The sequence below is a fragment of the Antechinus flavipes genome, chromosome 3 (genome assembly GCF_016432865.1).
Source record: "Antechinus flavipes isolate AdamAnt ecotype Samford, QLD, Australia chromosome 3, AdamAnt_v2, whole genome shotgun sequence".
NCBI lineage: Eukaryota > Metazoa > Chordata > Mammalia > Dasyuromorphia > Dasyuridae > Antechinus > Antechinus flavipes.
In genome coordinates, this window is record NC_067400.1 from 234535762 (window position 1) to 234557227 (window position 21466).

Below are 21466 nucleotides of genomic sequence, written 5' to 3' on the forward strand. Positions count from 1 at the left end.
CATGGAATTAAAGTACAAACTAACTATTCTCTGGAATCAGAGGATCTTTTCACATATCTTAAAGTCAGTATCCTGAAGAGGAACAAGTGAGTCTGTAAAGGAATTTGTCTGTCTTCACCACAGTATATATGGTGAAGAGAAATGGAGGGAAGCAGAGGAAATGGAAACCATAAAGAGTGATTGCACAGAAAGAATATAAGATAAAGAAATAAAAACTTGTTTTTATAACAGCTTATTCTTGCATGGCAATGTGGGGTGTATGGTCAAATTCTGAACTAGATGTGAAACTCTTATAATCTTAACTCTTCATTGTAAAATTTTTATAATATTATTAACACGTATTTGTAAAGCATTTAAGTATATACATGTGCTTTTAAAACTTGACAAGTTTCTAAGTTTAATAATAAGATAAACAGACCAGGGTACCTTCTCTCACTACTATAGTGTATAGAAAAAAAGATTTGTCCAATTAAGTACTATTTCTTACAGGAAGCCTATTTTTATCATGAAGTTATATTTATGATCACAGAGAAAAAGAATATTGGCTCATTATTCAATTTCTACCTGTGTCTATGAACCTGGAAGATAGATTTATAAGCTGTGAACACTTAATGAAGACCTCTTCAAGTCCTCCAAGAAAAGACTCAAGAGATTCTTGGAAAAAGTGATTCTAGAAGCAGACTCCACTTTAACCAAAAGAACTTTAAGCTCTTTGTCATAGTTTAATGGAGAGCTGTCTTCAAAAAAAAAAAAAAAAAAAAAAAAAAGCTGCAGGAGAAAGAAAAATGGACCTGAAAAGTTTATAATCAAAATTCATCATCCTCAATAAAAATGTTTCTACTGCCCTGTGTACAGCCTTCATGAGGAAGAGTTTCTAAATGAATATACAATCACTGTTTCAGATAGGTAAATATTAGAACATTGTTTTAAATTGTTAAGTCTAAATTTGTTTTCATAGCTGTAGTTATTTGAAGTTTCTCATTTAGTAATTTGAGGATGTTATTGATGGAAATATTTGCTAAGTATATCTAATTATAAAGATTACTGAGTGCTTTTAACCCTTTGTACCTTATCAAAAACAATATTATCTGTAAAGTTCATTTTAACCTTTTAGGTCTTATCATTTTAGAGTTGAAAAGCCTCGATAGCCCCTCCGTTATTTTCGAACATGTCCTATACTTTATTATTGTGCTTCCTCATTAGGAAGAGCAACTAGTCCTAGTTCTCCACCAGAAAACCCCAATTACTTAAACTCCTACCTACCTCTGCAAGTATTGAGTTTGGAGAAAACTGAAAGGGACTTTAAGATCATCTGATCAAGTCCTCTTTTCAAGCAGGTGAAAACTTAACATCATTCCCCCACAGTAGTTAATTTTTTTTTTATTTGTGTCAAAAACCTTTTCAAAAATGGATTTAGAAATCTGAATTTTTTTATTGAAAGGCTTTTATAACATAGTAACATATTTTCCTTATACTGACTTTAGAAATATAGGAAATGAGTAATATAAAAATCTTTTCTTAATCTTTGCTCAGTATAAGTGTGTTTAGCTCTAGCATGCTTTGCTTCCTTTCTTCTAAAGCTACATGTATTCTCAAGTAAACTGAAGGGATTGCCTTATAACTTAATAGTAGAACTTTGATAGGTGGATTCAGAAATTTTGAACTTTTGGTCTCAGAACAGCACATACTCTTACCTTCAGTTTTGTCACAACCTTAAGTATTCATTGCACAAGTTACATATTCTTTCTGAATCTCTTATTGTCAAATGTTTAAAATGAAGAGATTGCAATAGATCATCTCTCATAGCTCTTTTTACTCTATAAACCTGTGATGTGGAGCTGAGCATTACTAAAATAAAATAAAAGAGTTTTTTTTTTTTTTTTATATTCTTGTTAGGAAATTAGCAAATGAAATGTTCTAAATGTAATAGAAAGAACTGAAGGATGTCATAGCCATATTTTTCCATTCCATGCATTTAGAGGGGTGTGTGTGTGTGTGTGTGTGTGTGTGTGTGTGTTTGCTAAGGTAATTGAGGTTAAGTGACTTGCTCAGAATCACACATGTAAGAAATATTAAGTGTCTGAGGCTGGATTTAAATTCATGTCCTTCTGATGTAAGGGCTGATTCTCTATTCACTATACCATCTAGTTTCATATATTTAGAATTTTGGGGGCATTACTGTTGAACAGAAAACATGAACCTCATTGAAATCTTTAAAGTTAAGTATCAGCTGGTGACTTAAAAAGTAGTTTGTGTGTGTGTGTGTGTGTGTGTGTGTGTGTGTGTGTGTGTGTGTGTGTGTGTGTTGCTTTTTTTTTTTAATGTCTTTCCTAGTCAGCTAATAGTTTTGAAGTTTTTAATCAGCAAGTTGTCTTTCATGGAAAATTGAAATGTAAATATGCTTTTAGAATGTTGATTAGCCAAGATTTAATGGAAATTTTAGGCTACATGTTATATGAAACATATTTTGAAACTAGTTTCATGAATTCTTGTTCTACAATAAAAGCATCATGAAAATGAATCTTGGAAGTGTAGTTGAATGTGAGCAAGGATTTTCCAAAGACATCTTAAGAAAATGAAGTTTAGTACCATTTTAAATGTCAATTTTGTCTAAAATGGATGTGTTTATAACACAGTCCAATGAAGACTTCTCCCTCTTTGAATTAGATGTTATTTTTTTTTTTTTTAAAGAAAGGAATCCATTATTGAGCAAAATAATAATATGGTCTGATTATCTTGGTTTTATTTGCTATACATATACTTTTTCAAGGCATTTTCATATATATCATCTTATTTTTAAACCACTGTTAAAATCAGTATAGATAAGAAAACAAGTCAAACAATAAATTATTAGCTCAGTTGTTTTTAATTACTCTTTCATCTCTTTTTTGGTATTAAACTACCATGGCTGAGCCAAGGTATATAAGGGGAAACTATAGTTTCAAAGCAAAATTTTCCAGACATTGAAGTTTGCATATCTTTATGGTTAGGACACCAATAAAAAACCTTCATGGCACATTCACATTTCATTTTAAGAGTACAGTCTAAAAGAAAGGAAATTGAACAAAGACTTGGGTTTTCTTAATAGAAACTTTTGTGGGATTAGTAACTTCTAACTCTATTTAGAGTTGTCTTGTGTGGTTACTAATACTGTAAAAAGTCCACTCAGGATTAACAATGTAAGAACATATTATTTTCTCTTTCTAGTTTCTTCTTTATATTGAAGATGAGTATTTTGGCTGTCACTTTCTTGATAGTCATTAAAGGTCAGGCTTTGGACTGAAAATGGACAATGAAAGTTCTTATGAAATAAGGTTATGTTCTTAAATGTAGATAGTTTGCAATTTAGTAATGGATTACATTCCAGTGTAATTGTGTATATAATTAATTTTTGTTCTAGAACCAAGGTTTATATAGTAAACGAGGGAACAAAAGCATCTTTTCTTAATCTTGTCTGTGCAAGGCTAATCTTAGTTGAAATTCTGAAATAAGGAATTTTTTTTTAAGCATTCTTTCTAGGCATGAGGGAACTAGGTACCTAAGTTTATAAGTCTGTTTCTCAGTGATCCTCCTCATTCTCCAAAAATTTCCCACATTGAAATATTAATTACCTACCAATACCCTTTCATAGTAGGCAACTTTCTCAGCTAATTATTTCTTAGCTAAGTTTGGGTTATTTGTAAGGATACAAAACTGATATCAACATGAATCTAGAGCTTAAAGGGAGAACTTAGAGGTCATTTAGTCCTCCCTCATTATATATATGAGGAAATGAAGGCTAAGTAAACAATCCCATTGAAGGAGTTCCTTGCATTGATGAGGCGGTGAATCAAAGCCCCTTTCATCCAACTAGAACACTTTTTTTTTTTTTTTTTTAATGTCATGAACCCAACTGACAGCCTTGTGATACCTGGACATTTTTTTTCAAAATAATGTTTTTAAAATGCATAAAACAAACACAAAGGATTTAAAAATTAATCAATTGTAGTGAAACATAGTTACTTTAAAAATTAATTTAAAAGTTGATGGACCTGTAAAGGAACATTATTGTGAATCCATGTTGACTTATCCTCTGAAGTAGCTGACATTTTACAAGAAATGAATTACAAAAAGTTAAGTAATATAGGGGAAGGTATTCATTTTAGGAAAATAGGGATTATAAGAGAGACCTGCTTAAGTGTCTGTCTCTGTACTCCCCAAAGCGATTTCTCCTTTTCACAGTAATTGTGACAGAAGAATGGAGGACTGTGGAGAAGCAGTTATTTATGTACATGTTTTATTCAGGTCCTATCAAGACTTTGTTAAGTCTTGGTTGATAGGCATTGTTTTCTTTTTCTTTCTTTCTTTTTTTTTTTTATTATAGCTTTTTATTTACAAATTATATGCATGGGTAATTTTACAGCATTGACAATTGCCAAACCTTTTGTTCCAATTTTTCCCCTTCTTCCTTCCACCCCTACCCCTAAATGGCAGGTTGACCAATACATGTTAAATATGTTAAAGTATAAATTAAATACAAAATAAGTATACATGTCCAAACAGTTATTTTGCTGTACAAAAGGAATCGGACTCTGAAATAGTGTACAATTAGCTCGTGAAGGAAATAAAAAATGCAGGCAGACAAAAATAGTCTTAGTCATCTCCCAAAGTTCTTTGACCTAGGTATAGCTGGTTCAATTCATTATTGCTCCATTGGAACTGATTTGGTTCATCTCATTGCTGAAGATGGCCAGATTCATCAGAATTAATCATCATATAGTGTTGTTGTTGAAGTATATAATGATCTCCTGGTCCTGCTCATTTCACTCAACATCAGTTCATGTAAGTCTCTCCAGACCTTTCTGAAATCATCTTGTTGTTGGTCATTTCTTACCGAAAAATAATATTCCATAATATTCATATACCACAATTTATTCAACCATTCTCCAGTTGATGGGACTCAGTTTCCAGTTTCTGGGATAGGCATTGTTTTCAAAGAAAATTTGTCATAGACTCTTTTTAACCATTAGTTTAAAAATTTTTTTCGCATTTATAAATAAATCTTTGTAGCATTTCATAGTTTTCTAAAGACTTTTATATATTTTGTTATTTTATCCTTAAATAATATTAGCTAATAATGACATTTATGTAGTACTTTATGATTCATAAAGTGCTTTATGTGTTATCTCATTTGATCCTTACAAACTTTTGAGGAAAGAGGTTATAATTAATGGCCTTTTACATATGAAGAAATTAAGGCTGGCAGCCTTTACTTGACCTGCCCAGGGATCTTAAAACTATAAATTTTCTGTGGGGAAAGGTTTTAACTCTGGTCTTCTGATTACAAGCCCCATACTATAAGTACTGTACCTTCTAAGAGGTAGGCAAAATCAGCTTTTTCCAAGAGAAAATAAACTGAAATTTTAAGGAAATTAATTCAGTGAAATATTAAGTACCTATTATACCAGAAACTGGGAATTCAAAAATAAAAAACAAAATTTACGGGTATGAGATATTTCCACAAATAAGTATAATGCTAATTATGTGCATACAAAAGGTCAAATAGCGATATGAGAAATAGAAGGCAAAGAGGACTGTATTTTGGTTGGGTTTAGGTAGGGGGAAATGTCATAGAGAGTAGTGAAAATGTCATGAAAAAGTTGGCACCTGGATTGATCCTAAAAGGGAAAAGTTACAAACAGGCAGAAGATTGAAAAAAGGAAGTCCATTCTGAAACTGAGACAGAGGCTTTGAGTATGTGGGAAAGTTAGTGCCATGTGAAGAGCTACGTCAGTTTAAAGGGAAGAAGATCTTCATGTTCACAGGTAATTAGGGTCTAAGCCAAGATGTGAAAAGTCTCTGATGTCAGGCTTCAAGGTTTATATGTAATTGGGTTTGGAAGCTACAGAAGGTGTATGAGCTAGAGGATGAAGCCCTAAGGCCTTTGCATTGGGTCATTTGGGGAGCATGGACCTGGGAGACCAGCAGAACTAAATCCTCAAATATATGAAAAGGAGGAAGACATCAGCAGCCTGAACAAGAAGAAAAGGCTAGAAAATGTCTGAGAATTTTATATTCAATCCTGGAGGTAATAGCAAGTCACTGAAATAGCAAGTCCTTAAATTATTGTTTGGGACAGAGGTTGACCAAGCTTAGAATATATTTATATAATGCTTTAAGATTAAAATTGTTTTCCTCACAATTCTTGTTTTTTTGTTTTTGTTTTTGTTTTTCATTTCAGCTTAATAGATTTATTTTGTATACAATTCTTGGAGGTAGATAGTTGGCATGTACTACTTCCATTTTTCAAATTTAAAAAAACTGGCCTAAAATGGTCCACCAAACCAATAAATTCAGTTCCATAGCTTTTCTGATTTTGTGCTGAGGGCAACTGTCTACGCCAGCAAAAAGAAATTTAAACTACATTTTCAGCACACTTCACCTTCCTATTCTTGGAAACCTGTTGATAGAGATATATTTTAGGGGTACATATGACCACTGACCTTTCTGTGATAATTTCACCAATATCAAAGAATTAATTTTATGTAGTATTATGATTAGGTAGATATGGGGAATTTTGAGAGATTGTCATTATGGACTTGGTATCTTCAGTGATTTTGTTTCTTATGTCTTGCTGATTAAATAAGGAACTTGCAATGAAAAATATCTCATTGTCCATTTTTATTATTTATAAAATATTACCATAATAAGCCTTTTAGAAAAAAATAATATACTAATGTATTTTTATGAGGCTCTGTGTAAATAAGAATATAAGATTGTTACATTGGAATTTTTTTATTTTTAACACTGGCAGTATTTGTGGGAGAACATCTTTATTTTCCATGTATGAGATTAAGGAGAAGTCCTGGCTTCTCAAAAAAAGTACTATGATCCTGTAATTTATAGATTTACCTGACCTCATTTAAATATTTCTTAACTTATATCTGTTCTGTTAATAAAGATTTCTGTTAAAAAAAAAAAAAACTTCTTGCTACATAAAATAATATATTCCTTGAATTTGTATTAGTTCCTCTCTCACTATGCTAGTCCTTGCCTCTTGGAGGTACTTCATTTTATCAATAGCTCTTCTAAAATTGGATATTCAGAAGTGGGTATAGAATTCCAGATATAATCTTCACAAGATAATATAGTGATACAGCTAACTTCAATATTGTGGACATTTTTTATTAATGCTGTCTCAGAGAACATGTTAATTTTTGTTAACTTGCCACAATACAGTGCTGATTTCTTATACTTTCAGTGAGCCAAGTTAAAGACCACTATTCCATAAAAACTTTTCTATCCACATAGAATCATATTCTACTCATGCACGTGTACAAATGATTTTTTTTTAACGAAGTATAGGACTTCATATTTATCCCTGTTAATTTTTTTCTGGTAATTAGAAATTTTTAAACAATGTATTAGCTGCGCTTCCTAGTTTCACATAATCTATAAATTAATAAATATATAATCTCTGTTTTATGGAGTTTATTGATAAAACTGTTGTACAGAAGTGGTCCAAGGACAAAGCCTTAGGGCGCTCTACCTTTTTTCAGGTTCATTTATTCAATTAAGCTCCTTCTGTCTGCAGAGCACTTTTATTAGGTAAAAAGATGAAAGGGGGAAAATAAATAGGGCAATCCTTCTAATGTTAATGCAGATATATAGAGAATTAAGATAATACTGATAGCATTTGTCTAGTATCTTGCCTATTTTATATCAAGCTTCATGTATACTAAGCACTTTACAAATATTATCTCATTTGATAATTATACAACTTTGGGAAGCAGATGCTATTATTATTCCTATTTTACAGTTGAGAAAATTGAGGCAAACATATGTTAAATCACTTTGTCCAAAGTCACACAGCTAGGAAAAATCTGAAGCCAGACTTGAACTCGTCTTCCTGATTACAAAGACAGTCCTGTATTTAGTGTGTGCCACCTAACCACCACCAAATATCCTGAATTGCATAAAAATGCATTTTTATTTTTTTTAGCCATTTTAGTCTGGCCCCATTTGAGGTTTTGTTGGCAAAGATATTGGAGTCTTTTGCCATTTTCTTCTAGAGTTCATGTTGAAGATGAGGAAATGGAGGCAAACAGGTGAAGTGACTCATAAAAGGTCATAAAACTAGTAAATGTTTGAAACCATATTTGAACTCAAGTCTTTCTAACTCTAGGCCTGGTGCTCTGTCCATTGTGCCACAAAACAAAAACAAAATCTAAGTGTTAATATTTCAAAGTGAAGGTTATTACTAATAGGAGGAAGTATAAGGAAAAATTTCATGGAAATGATTTTTTTTTTTTTAATTGAGTTTCAAAGAATAAGTACGAATTCAATAGATGATGATGTTGATAGCATTTGTATCAGGAAGTATAGGAACAAAGTTATAGTACAGTGGAGTCAGCTCATAGTAGCTGCCTAATAAGAGCAAGTTGTTAAATTTTTACTGTGAGCTGCATTTATTTACCCCTTGGAAAACAGCAAACTACATATTGGAGCTGGATTTATTGTTTTGTTGATTTTTTTAGGCTTGTCATGAAGGAAATGTTAGTAATGTAGATTAAATTTAAAAGTGTGTATTGCATGCATATTTCTTTTCAGGGAACTGTTAAAAAAAACTTATCAGTTCCCCCTACTATCCAAATCCCCAGGAAAAAAAAAAGGCACAGCTGGAAAAGTAAAATAGTAAGATTTTGTGAAGGGCCCTGAATGCAAAATAGATGACTATGAGCTTTATTTAGCTTTAGCTTTCAGGCATTATTGAATGACTTAACCAAACTTGTATAAGAGAATGCTTAATGTCAATTTAATTTATCAACCAACCTGGGAAGATTCAAAAAGTTTACATTTAAAAAAAAAAAGTCCCTACCTTCTTAGAACTTAGCCTATTAATCAATACTCTGAATCTAGTCAATGAACCAGTTCTTCAAACCTACTGGTTCACATCTTTCAGTAGTGTTCACAAGAGTATTATGAGAGGCTTTTTCAATGATTTGTTGAAATCTTGATGCACAGTTACCAACTATAATCTGTCTACTATGTTAAAGAACAAAACTAGGTGTAATGAACGTGCTTTTGCCATTTTTAAAAAAGTCTGTTCTGAGTCATGATTACCTATATGGAGGTTAAAAGATGAAATGTCTGAGGAAAGATTCAGTCTTTCAAGCATATTGATTTGTTAAGTGGTTCATGGCCATTGCTCAACAAACCAGGACCAGACCTACTCCAGACCTTAGACTTGGACACTGAATACAGAGTTGATAAACTACATATGTTAAAAACAGTTGAATAAAGCCAGTTGATTAATAGGAAACAATACAATATAATTGGAGGAAAGATTTGGAACTTTCCAGGTTTGAGGGTGGGAGTGGAAATGAATGAGCCAGGTTCAGTTCTTTGAAATCAAAAAAAGAAGTATCCCACTTCTCATCAATGTTCTGTGAATATGCAATGAATCATGGAAACAATAAATGATTGATCAGTATGGGGTCAGTTTTCAGATGAAACAAGGGTTGCTTGAGATGTCGTGTTATAAGAAAATTCCTTGCTTCAATCTTAGGATCTGACCAGATTTCCAGCCAGCATAACCTAGGTCCTTGGTTAAAGGTATCTAAGCAGCAGGTAGAGGTGTGGTCCATTTTCCTAGCCATGGAGGGCAAGGTTCAAACAGTGCAATAAAAGTTTTCTTTCTTCCCATAATTGAATAAAGTTTTCTTACTGGAGAGAAATTTGACTAGATCCATAATTGAATAGCTGAGCTACCTCTAGAGTTGAATAACAAGATGGCATCAGTATGGTTTATCCCATTTCCCACAGCCAACTCCTTGCAATCCTAATTCTCACAATTCCTTTACCTATTCCTTTCTTAAGTGGTGCTCAATACCTTTCATAATTTATTTTACAATTTTTCTAGGAATTGAAGTTAAATTTGAAGAATTTGCTTTTTCCTTCTTTTTAAAAATTGATCTAGTATTTTTCTGCCTTCAGGTATCAGCTCCTTCACCAGAATTTTTCTTAAATCCAGTATTACTTAAAAAAAAAAAAAAAAAAAAGCCTCTCATTCTTACGTTCAGAAATTTTCAAAAAACCTCACTTCAGATTTGGACTGGCATTCTTATTCTTGTAGGATTTTAATTGCTCTTTTATACTCATCCTCTTGCTTCCAATCCCTTCACTACTCTTTTTATTATTAACAATAAACAAATGCTCTGTCACTTTTGAGCTGTTTATTAATAAAGTATTAGATCATGAGACTTTACATATTTTATCTCTGAAATCTTTAAAATGAAAATTGATGCTATCAAAGATAAATCTGAAAAAGACTAAGAAAGCCAAAATCAGGGAAAGAGAATAAGAGTGACTCATGTAAAGTGAGCAAGGATTCTCAAATCTGGAGACCTGAATTCATCTCCTTCTTCTGATACTTATTTCCTGTCATAGTCCTGGACAAAGCATTTAACCCCCTTGAGCTTCAGCTCCTTCATCAGTAAAATAAGGGTAAGGGATAGAGATGATCTTGAAGGATTCTTCCAGCTTGAGGTCTCATCATGTGAAAGAGAATCCTAGGATGTTGAGCCAAAAGTCCAAAAAGGAAATCATCTAGGGCAGCCCCTGAGTTTTACACATAAGGAAACTGAGGCCCACATAGGTTAAAATGAAGGTCACATCTCTTTCCCCTCCTAGTCTTGTGGAGGAATTTTGCTTTGATGAAATTTATTCGCAACTTTTGGTTCACTATACTTGCTGTTTCATGGGGTAGCAGTACTGTTGTCATGTCCCTGTTTGGCAAGGGAATTGTTTTATTAGTCAATTCCTAGACTTCCTTGTTACTATTTTGCTTTAGTTAAACTTTCTAGGAAAATGATCCTAAAGTTGATGTCTTTACATGTTTTAAGTTCCCATTTTTTTGGGGACTTAAGAATTTAAATTTAAAAAAAAGATTGTTCCCAAATATATGAGTAAATAATATGAATGTCATGTTAAACTAGTTCTAAGTGTGCCTTTCCTGTTTTGTTTGCTAACAGGCACCCTCAATCTTAGCAGTTTTGAACTATATATTTTCTTAAGTTATAAATATGCACATATACACACAGTATTTTCATCATAAAATGATAAATTTCTGATAAATTTCACATAATTGTTTTTTTCTTAAATATATTTTAATGTTGGAAACATTGCTTTATTTTAACTATAATATTGTATTAGAACTAAAGATTTTAAAATGTTGAATGATCCTCAGAGTTCATTCAGTTCAGCTCTTATCTAAATTATGAATTCCATTTATAATTTTCCTGACATAATTGTTCTTTGGTCTTTGAAGACCTCTAGAGACTGGGAACTCAATATTTTCTAGAGGCAATTTATATTTATTTTGAGACAGTTTACAGTAATTAGGAAATTTTTCTCTAAATCAAGGATAAAGCCGTTTTCTTATAATAAATTTATTTATTTATTTTGAATCTTAGAGTGGCTTCTGGAACCAAGCAGAAAAGCTATAATCCTTCTATAAGCCAGTTTTTCAAATACTTAGGAATAGCTACATTCCCTCAGAATCCATTCTTTTCCCCTAGCTTCTCTTCTTCAGGCTGAACATCCCCAATAAGCCATTCCTGATAGGAATTACTATTATTGCATATCTTATTGCCACACTCAATATATGGATATTAAAATATTTAAATGGATTTTTTTAGGGGAGAGAATTTAATCTTTCTTTTATAAACATTTCCAAGTTTATTTCTAGGCTTGGCTTCTGCCTCTTAGATAATTTGGTGCCTCCTCCATACTGAAGCCAGAGACAAAGCCTAGTCAGAAATGGGAACTAGAGGCTGACTTTGCCCAGCACACTTTTGAACTCCATAGTGGATGAGTAACAAGTTAGGGTGCTTCATCCCATCCCCGGCCTCTTAACACCAGGACATCACTGCGATTTCTCCTAAATGTGGGCCCAGATATCTGATAAACCACAGTAGCATTTGGAGCTGGAATGGGGAGAATGAGATTCTGTCTTTGTTGGGGAACTTTTGCTATTAAAAGCAGCCACTACAGATCTCTTTACTGAACACTTGATGTTCATCAGGCCTGTCATTCTCTGATCTGTCAGATACTTTGGGAGAAGTTTGGAGAAGGAAGAAAGGGTGAGATCTCTTCTATTTACTTCAGAGATGGTGGAAGCTATAGAGTATCTTTTCCCTTGTCACTTTATTTCAATTAATCTATGTATGAAGTAATAGTGGACTTGTCAGTTTAACTACATAGTCTATCCCAAATGGGGTCAACAAAAAGTTGGACATGACTGAACAACAATATTCCTTACATCTTCTTTAGTATTCTTGTTGGCTTCATCCTCCTATCAAATGAAAAAATGTATGTGCAAAGATTTATAAATCTTGATTTGCGATGTAAATGTGAATTACTCCTGCTGCTCCTGTTCCTGCTGCACCTGCTCCTGCTGCTGCTGCTACTACTACTACTACTACTACCACTACTACTACTACTACTACTACCACTACCACTACCACTACCACTACTACTACTGCTACTCCTACTCCTACTACTACTATACCTACTACTATAAGGCCCCAATACTACTTGCCTACCTTGTAATAGCCTTCAAACTAGTAATAAAAATATAAAAGCAGAAGGAACCTTAGAGATCAACTCGTTTCACAGGTGAGTAAATTGAGGTCTTGAGATATTAAGTGACTCATCTGAAGTAACATAACTGCTAAGTGGCTCAGTCTTGCTGTCTTCACTCTAATCAGTATTCCCTTCTAATATATATTTAAACTTCTTTATATATACAGTTCTCATCGTTTTACTCCTCTGCTCTCCTCTGTAGTCTTTGGAATAAAATCAAAATGCCTTTTGTCTGACATTCAAGGCCCATTACAATGACTTTTACCCACCTTTAGGCCATACCTTATAGCTTGATTATGTTTTACTTGCTTTCTATCTTTCAGACTTGATCAGCTCTTTCCTTCCCTATCCCTTTGCTTAGAATCCATACTAGTCCCAGACTATTATTCATAAGATATTCTTTCAGTGAGAACAACTGTATTTGAAAAAATCATCTAAAGAATTATTAATCTTCCATTTTTATACCTTGGGCTAAGCTAAGAATCCTTCCATCCCTGCTCCCATTAATTGTGCAATAGGAAGTGAATTCTACATCAAGGCTCTGTACTTTTAGCAGAGTGGCCTTGGACAAATCATTTAACCTTTCACTTCAGTTCCCTCAACTGTAAAAGGATTTTAATGAGATATTTGTTCCCTTCTAGCTCTAAATCTAATGCTCTTATGATAGTGTGATCTTTTGACTTGAAACTGAAGACCCATGAAGTAGCATGATATAGTTGAAAGAGCACTAACCATACTTCCAGATAACGCTTCTGAAAGTGTTTGACTTTTCTATGTTAGGGTCCTTTTCAAATGACTGTTTATTAAAGCACCATTTTTTTGAAAAAGATCTGGAATAAACTAGAAAAAACCCAAATATAGTATTGTGTTTTTATGTGGAAGAGTAATAAAACATAGGGCCTTGTTTCCAGGTTGGGAAGTAGGTATCTTTTAGATCTTTTTTCTACTTCCTCCTTACATGGGTAATGATTCAAGAAAATGTTGGGGGTGGAGAGAGGAGATCCTCCCCCCCCAAAAAAAAAAAAAAAAAGACTTGACGAACTGGGCTATTTGGGGTATAAAATAAAATATAAATATAAAATGTTGACTCATTAAAAATAAAACTATCTTAATATATTTGATTACAAACTGGAGCATACTAACACACTAATTATTATCTCTATATTAAAAAAAACAACAACTTTGGGTAATATACTTTCAAGTTCTTCATTATCTATATTGTTAAAGAAATGAATGAATGACACTGAAACATAAATACAAGTAAATAAGACAGTCTGTGTATTTATGGAGTTTATGTAATCTAATGGCATAAGACTATTCATAAAGGTGAGCTACAAATGGTAGTAAGTATATGAAACCGTAGAGTCACTCTCAGGGCTAATGTCTAGGTTTCAATGAGAAGATGTGGAAAGGATGTTCAGAGCAAGCTAGCTTCATTCATTCATTCAGATATAATTTAATTTATTTATTAAGCAGGAGTAAAAGTAGCAAATAATCATAAATTTTATTTGTATTTCTGATTACACAGCCACATTCCAATTAGTAGAACTATTAAACCCCATGAGGTAAACGCATATTCTCAATCACACTGAGTATTTTCATTGGGCTGGAGCCAATGTTCTAATTCTGCGTAATTATAACATTGCATAGTGCAAATAGAGTAAACTATATTCCAAGTGGCTAAAATATATCCTAGGAATACCCATTTACTTTTAAAAGATTTGTTAAGCAGTAATGGTGTTGAGTGCAAAGTGTTTGTCTTGTTTTTTTTTTATTAAACTTTAAAAAAATCTATTTGACTTATAAAAATGTCTTTCTTTTTCTTCCCTAAACTTTATAGATGTGACTTACTTAACAGAAGAAAAGGTATACGAAATTCTTGAATTATGTAGAGAGAAAGAGGATTATTCCCCTTTAATACGAGTTATTGGAAGAGTATTTTCTAGTGCTGAGGCCTTGGTACAGAGTTTCCGTAAAGCTAAACAACATACGAAGGAAGAATTGAAATCTCTTCAAGGAAAGGATGAAGACAAGGATGAAGATGAAAAGGAAAAAGCTGCATGTTCTGCTGCTGCTATGGAGGAAGATTCGGAAGCATCATCCTCAAGGATAGGTGATAGCAACTCTCAAGGAGATAACAACTTACAGAAATTAGGTCCTGATGAAGTATCTGTAGATATTGAAGCAATCAGAAGAGTCTACAACAGATTGCTTTCTAATGAAAAAATAGAAACTGCCTTTCTTAATGCACTTGTGTACTTGTCACCTAATGTGGAGTGTGACTTGACTTATCACAATGTGTACTCTCGGGATCCTAATTATCTGAATTTGTTCATTATTGTCATGGAGAATGGTAATCTTCATAGCCCAGAATATCTGGAAATGGCTCTGCCATTGTTTTGCAAAGCAATGAGCAAATTACCCCTTGCAGCCCAAGCAAAAATGGTCAGACTGTGGTCTAAATACAGTGCAGATCAGATTCGGAGAATGATGGAAACGTTTCAACAGCTTATTACTTACAAAGTCATAAGCAATGAATTCAATAGTCGTAATCTAGTGAACGATGATGATGCCATTGTTGCTGCTTCAAAGTGCTTGAAAATGGTTTACTATGCAAATGTAGTAGGAGGAGAGGTAGATACAGATCATAACGAAGAGGAGGATGAAGAGCCCATCCCAGAATCCAGTGAATTGACACTTCAGGAGCTTTTGGGAGAGGAGAGAAGAAACAAGAAGGGTCCACGAGTAGACCCACTAGAAACTGAACTTGGTGTTAAAACTATAGATTGCAGAAAACCACTTATCCCTTTTGAAGAGTTTATTAATGAACCACTGAATGATGTTCTAGAAATGGACAAAGATTACACTTTTTTCAAGGTAGAAACAGAAAACAAATTCTCTTTTATGACTTGTCCCTTTATATTGAATGCTGTCACCAAGAACCTGGGATTGTATTATGATAATAGAATCCGCATGTACAGTGAACGACGCATAACTGTGCTCTACAGCTTAGTTCAAGGACAACAGTTGAATCCATACTTACGACTCAAAGTCAGACGTGATCATATCATAGATGATGCACTTGTCCGGGTAAGTTATGTGGTAATTTGAAATACACAGTAGAATATTAGCAAGTTTAGCCTTAAGAAAGATGGAAAAGCCATTAACTATTTGGGGGGAATTGTATGACACGATGACAGCATTTTGTAATCTAGAAGTTATGGTGAGTGTTTGTAGAAACCATAAGCACAGTTGAATTTTCTTCTCTTGAATAATGTGATAGTATTGTGACTTTTGCCCATCAGATTCAGAATTATCAATTCAATATTCTTGATAAACTAAAGATTAAATATATGCAATTATATTAATAGTTGCCCCTTTGATTAGAAGAGAGTAGGATTTTTCATTTCTGCAAGGGCAAAATAAATGATTTGCCAGCCAGCTGCAAGTTTATTTTTTAAATATAAATTAAGGACATAGAAGATACAAAAAACACAGAGGAAATTGGGATCACTAGCAAAGGCCACAAATGTAAAGACAGACTTATATAAGAGAAGAAAGAGTAGTAGCCTCAGTACAGGCAGTTAGTTGGCATCACTTATGTGGCATTTTTAGTAATTTTTTTCAAATATGACCTGTGAGCCATAAGCATTAGAGCTGAAAGAAGACCTCAGACCTAGTCAAACTTACTCAGTTTACAGTTAAGGAAATTGTGGCCCAGACGGAATAATCCTTGCCCAAAGTCATAAAAATAATAAACATAAAAAGCTTGGATTTGAACCCAAGTTTTCTGCTATCCAATGTCATACTATGCAACTTGAACTTCCTTTTTCTACAGAATGCCATCTCCTGTCTTCCATCTTACTCTGCTGGCCCCTGCTTTCTGAGATTGTTTTCCATTTATTGTGTGTGTGTTTGTGGTATATACTGAATTGTTTACATGTTTATTCTCATTAGACTGTGGGCTCCTTGACAGTGGGACCATATTTTTGCCTTTCCTTGTATCCCTAGTATTTAACCTAGGGCTTGGCACAGAATTAGTGTTTAATAAATGCTTATTGACTGAGCGATTGTATTCTCTCCACCACACTAGAATCCCTAAAATAAAAGTTACATATTCCTGTAAACATCTCTACAAATTTTTATAGCTTTACTTTCAACTATTTATGCTAATGGAGGACAGGGCTAATAAAGATGAATGAAAAGTATAAATAATTGCCAAATTATCCCTATTAACTAAGGGGGAAAAAAGGCCTTTTACCATCTTCTACAAACCCTTACATAGAAGTATGGATACAGTAGTTTAAGTGACATAAATATAAATATCAGGAAGAAGAGGGGGGAAAGCTCCAGATCTGGAACAATTGAAAAGTAATATCATATCATAACATTTAAAAATCCATATTTAACCTGTGTTATTTATTAGAGTAATAAAAAACAACTTATTCATCTTTAATTTTCAATATGGAAACAAAAATACTGATTTTATTCTGATTTTGAACAAATTAAATAGCTTATCTGCTCATGGATAAAAGTATAATTAACTTTCAGTATTCTACACTGGTGTAGAATTGGGGTGTGGCAAAGTTAATTCTTAAAAGTTATATTAGACCAAATTTTTGTAGCTTGACCTGGTGGGAAAAATAACTGGCTTGAAGCCAGGAAAACCTGCTTCTTGATGCTTAGTGACTTTGGGACCCCAATTTAAGTTACCCAACTTCTTAGTGCTCTAGTTAAATCTCATATAGACTATATTTATAATTTCTGAGACCATGATAATCTGCATTTAAGCTCTGGGTGTACAGGTTAATTAGTTTTAGATCTTTCCATCTTACTGATAGCAAAATAACCAAGTGTCTTAATACTAAAGGACTTTTAATTTTGCAAAACCCAAGATCCCCAGTCCTTCTTGGAATGCAAAAATTGTTGACTAGTGACAAAAAACCCCAGAGGAGGCAGGTGGCAGTAACATGTCCCTTTCAAAGGCTTGCTTGGTCTTTTTCATTTTAACCGTGTGATTCAGAAGCCCACTAATACTTAATCATTTAAATAACTAATCTTAATCTGCAGACTTCTACAAATTTAGCCACTTTGGCCGAAGTATAGATATTATACATACATGTAGTATTGTGGGGTTTTCAGGGTATATGGAGGTGCCAGAGCACAAAACTAAATACTGTGACTTCTTGGTTCACTCCTTTGAGCTTTGTGGAGGCTGGTCTTTGTGCGGTGATTATGCCTGTCCTTCAAATAAGAAAGGGCTAAAGATTTAGAGAAAAGAACTAGTACAATTTACACTTAGACTCTACAAGTGGTAATCTATCTTCCAGTGAGGGTCACATACCTCCCAAAGCATAAAATCCCACTTATACATATTTCTAATAATTGGAACTTTTTTTTTTAAACATTAAGCTGAAATTTTTCTGGGGCCACTACCTTGTTTCACTCTCCCAGGGCTAAGTAGAGTAGTATTGTGTTTAGAATCAGAAAGATTTAGCTTAGACCCCTTGTTATTAATTTCTTGTAGGTCCTTGGGCAAGGTCCTCACTTTATCTCTTTCATATCTTCCCCATCAGAAAAGTGAAGAGTCCAGTTATAACTCTGCAGTCTTAGATCTATTCCATCTTGGGCCATTAGATACTTGAAAACTGCTGCCATGAGTTTGAATGCCAGCCCCCTGGAAGGTCCTCTCTCAAGACTGAATATCACCAGTTCCTCCAACCTTACTTATATTATTAGAGTTGGCCATGATCCCAGGTAGTGATATATATGTAAAGCATATCCTCCTCCATTTTCTGATCTACATTCAGTTCTAGAGGAACAAGGTCAAAACCTATTTAAGATCGTACTCCTGATAAGCTTAACATGTTGGTTTTGCCCTTTGTTTTTCATACCTTCAGAGATTTGAGAAATAAGATTTATTATTTTAGTCAAGAAAGAATTAAAATTAGTAAAGTGAATTTAAATACAGGAGAGTTAACTATATTGACAAATAACTTCTAAGCATTTGTAAACAAGACCATAAATTAAGATTTACCCATATAAATCAGTTATCTAAAATTTTTTGAGAATAGTATTCAAAGTCACTTCTCAAATGACCACTTTCTTTGCACAATTGTAGGTGAGATATTTAGGCAGGTTTTTATAATCTCTATTAAAATGATTCCATTTGTATAAAGAAATATAAACATTATAGGATATTAGGAATTACTTAAAATTTTTTAAACAATAATATTTTAATATATTTTTTTTAAGTTTTGAGTTCCATCAGTCATTTTGTAGAAAAAGAAACAAACAGAACAAAAAGAAAGTTTTAAAAAAATGCTTTGGTTTTTATTTAGACGATATCAGTTCTTTCTCTGCAGTCAGACAGCATGATTCGTCATGAATCCTTTGAGATTGTCTTGTATCATTGTGTTGCTAATAATAGCTAAGTCATTCACAGTTTTTTACCATAAAATATTGCTATTACAATTTTCTCCTATCTGCTTGTTTCACATTGCATCAGTTCATATAAGTCTTTCCTGGGTTTTCTGAAATCATCCTGTAAGTCATTTCTTATAGTATTATAGTATTCTGTCACAATTATATGCCATAGCTTTTTCAGCCATTCCTCAATTAATGATCATCCCCTCAATTTCTTTCAGATTCTTAGTCATCACAAAAAGAGCTGCTATAAATATTTTTGTACTCCTCCTTGCCCCATTTTTCTTGTTGTCCCAATCTCTTTGGGATACGGAACTAGCAGTAGTATTGCTGAATCAGAGTATGCACAGTTTTAAAACCCTTTGGGAATAGTTAGGAATTAATTTTTTAATGGATATACAATTCAGAAAAAGTTTTAGAAAATTTTTGCTTTGAAATAGATAAAGATGCCAAATTTGTAGCCTATTAATAATATTTATAAAAAATGAAAATAATATTTATATTAAATGAAAAAGGAAGCCACAGAATCAAAAATATTGAGAGTTTGAAATACCCTTAAAAATTATTTCATCAAACATTTTTATTTTATACATTATAAAGCCAGAGCTTTGGTTATTGGCAGAGTTAGTTAGGAAAGCACTTGTGTCCAGGATATTGCATTTTATTAGGGATAGGTTAAACTGTCTGGATTCTACCTTCCAGTTATGGATAATTGATTACTTTTGGGAAGAGGAGTTGTTATAGTCACATTATAATAACAATATTTTTACAGCACTTTAAAATTTATTTCTCACAAAAATCTTTTGAGATACAGGTATTGTAAATAGGGATGATAGAAATATCTATAATCTTACAGTGTATTCTGAGGAAAAGATTGGAAGTTGGATTTTGAGAGTATATAACATGTGTTGAAGTCACAGTTGAAGATAAAAGGTTGAGGAACCAGATAATTCTGTGCCATTGAAAATATCCTGAACGACTAATTACCATAGCTTTAGTAGGAATAGGTATAATTACTAGGCTAAAAGATAGAACTTTAACATTATAACTTAGGTCTAACTCAAAGGAAATTTTAACCAAAGTAGTTAGTAGATTACTTGTTCCCTGGCCCCATCTGATTTATTCTCTTGATACACATATAAGATACTGTTTTTGTTCATTTTTTTGTATTCTTGTCCTATGCTAAATTTACTTTCTTCATTTTATACCCAAGTCTTTTTGTAGATGTTTCTGTATTTATATTCACATTTATCATTTTTTTAATCTTAGGAGTATTTTATTATATTGATTTCCCAAATTGATTTTCTAATTATTGGCTTTCTAAGTTGTTTCCTATTTTTGCCCAATACATTAAAGCAGTTCTGAATATTTTTATATAGATAGATATATCTTTTAGGTTTAAAAAAAAATCATCTTCATAACTTAGTTTATTAGCAGATAAAGAATATTGTCTTTATTGTTGTAGAAAGAATAAACATAATTAGTATATCAAAAAGGTTGTCTCTTAAAGTATTGAAAACTATTCACATTTAGATGTTATGTATAATCTTTATTTTTGCCTAGCACACCTTTGAAGATGACACAGCCTATCTGAACTAGCATGAGTTCCAAATAAATCTTGACTATATTTTCCTGACTTCTTAATTTATCTTCATTTCTATTATCATAATTTTTTGTCCTTTTAAAATATGGGCAAATCTTGCCACATTCATATCAAAAATCTTTCTCTATAATATAAGCATTTAGTGTAGAGACAATTTATTAGTTGCAGATAATGGTTCTTTCATTTTAAAAAAATGTATTGAACTATGTTTAGTGCACTCTAGGTACAGAGCATGTAATAGAAAATATTTTTGTCTTTATGGAGTTGAATCACAAGTAGGGAGTATGAGGCATAGATGAACGTTGAGAAGAATTATATACTTATTTACAGAAAAATGTTAGATTTGGCTAACTGCCAGGTAGGTATAGGAGGATGAAGAAGAAATATTTAGAGTATAGAGAGAAATCATAGTGTGAGATTTGGTTTAGCAGTGCCTAAATAAACTAGAAATGAAATAAGATGGAGATAATAAGGTAGTATTCAGCTGTCAGTCTCTAAAGAAAACCTGCAACAGGAGCTCTAATTCCCTGATAATCATTCCTTCTGCAATGACACATGTTTTCCTTCTCACTTGCCACACCACCATCTCTTACCCCACCTTTCTTTAGAGATTCTTCCTAGAAAAGATGTGACAATATGAGCCCTATACTATAGTTTAAACTTGGAACTTTATCTGCATATATGTGAATTGTAGCAGAACATGTTTTATAAATCCTGTGTATGTTTAAAAGTATATTAATTTGCCTTAGGTACCATAATAACATCAGTATTAATTTCTGGCATTTATATGGTGCTTCAAAATTTGCAAAGGGC

General features: G+C 32.8%; 1 protein-coding gene across 8 annotated transcripts in view; it reads left to right on the plus strand.

Annotated features, from left to right (window-relative positions):
- Nucleotides 1–21466, plus strand: part of UBE3A (ubiquitin protein ligase E3A) — a 112147-nt gene that overhangs the window by 69359 nt on the left and 21322 nt on the right. For all 8 annotated transcript variants that reach the window (XM_051984654.1, XM_051984655.1, XM_051984652.1 and 5 more), the window contains one exon: nt 14465–15714. In XM_051984654.1, coding sequence (XP_051840614.1) covers nt 14465–15714 — 1250 coding nt within the window. The remainder of the gene's footprint in view (nt 1–14464; nt 15715–21466) is intronic.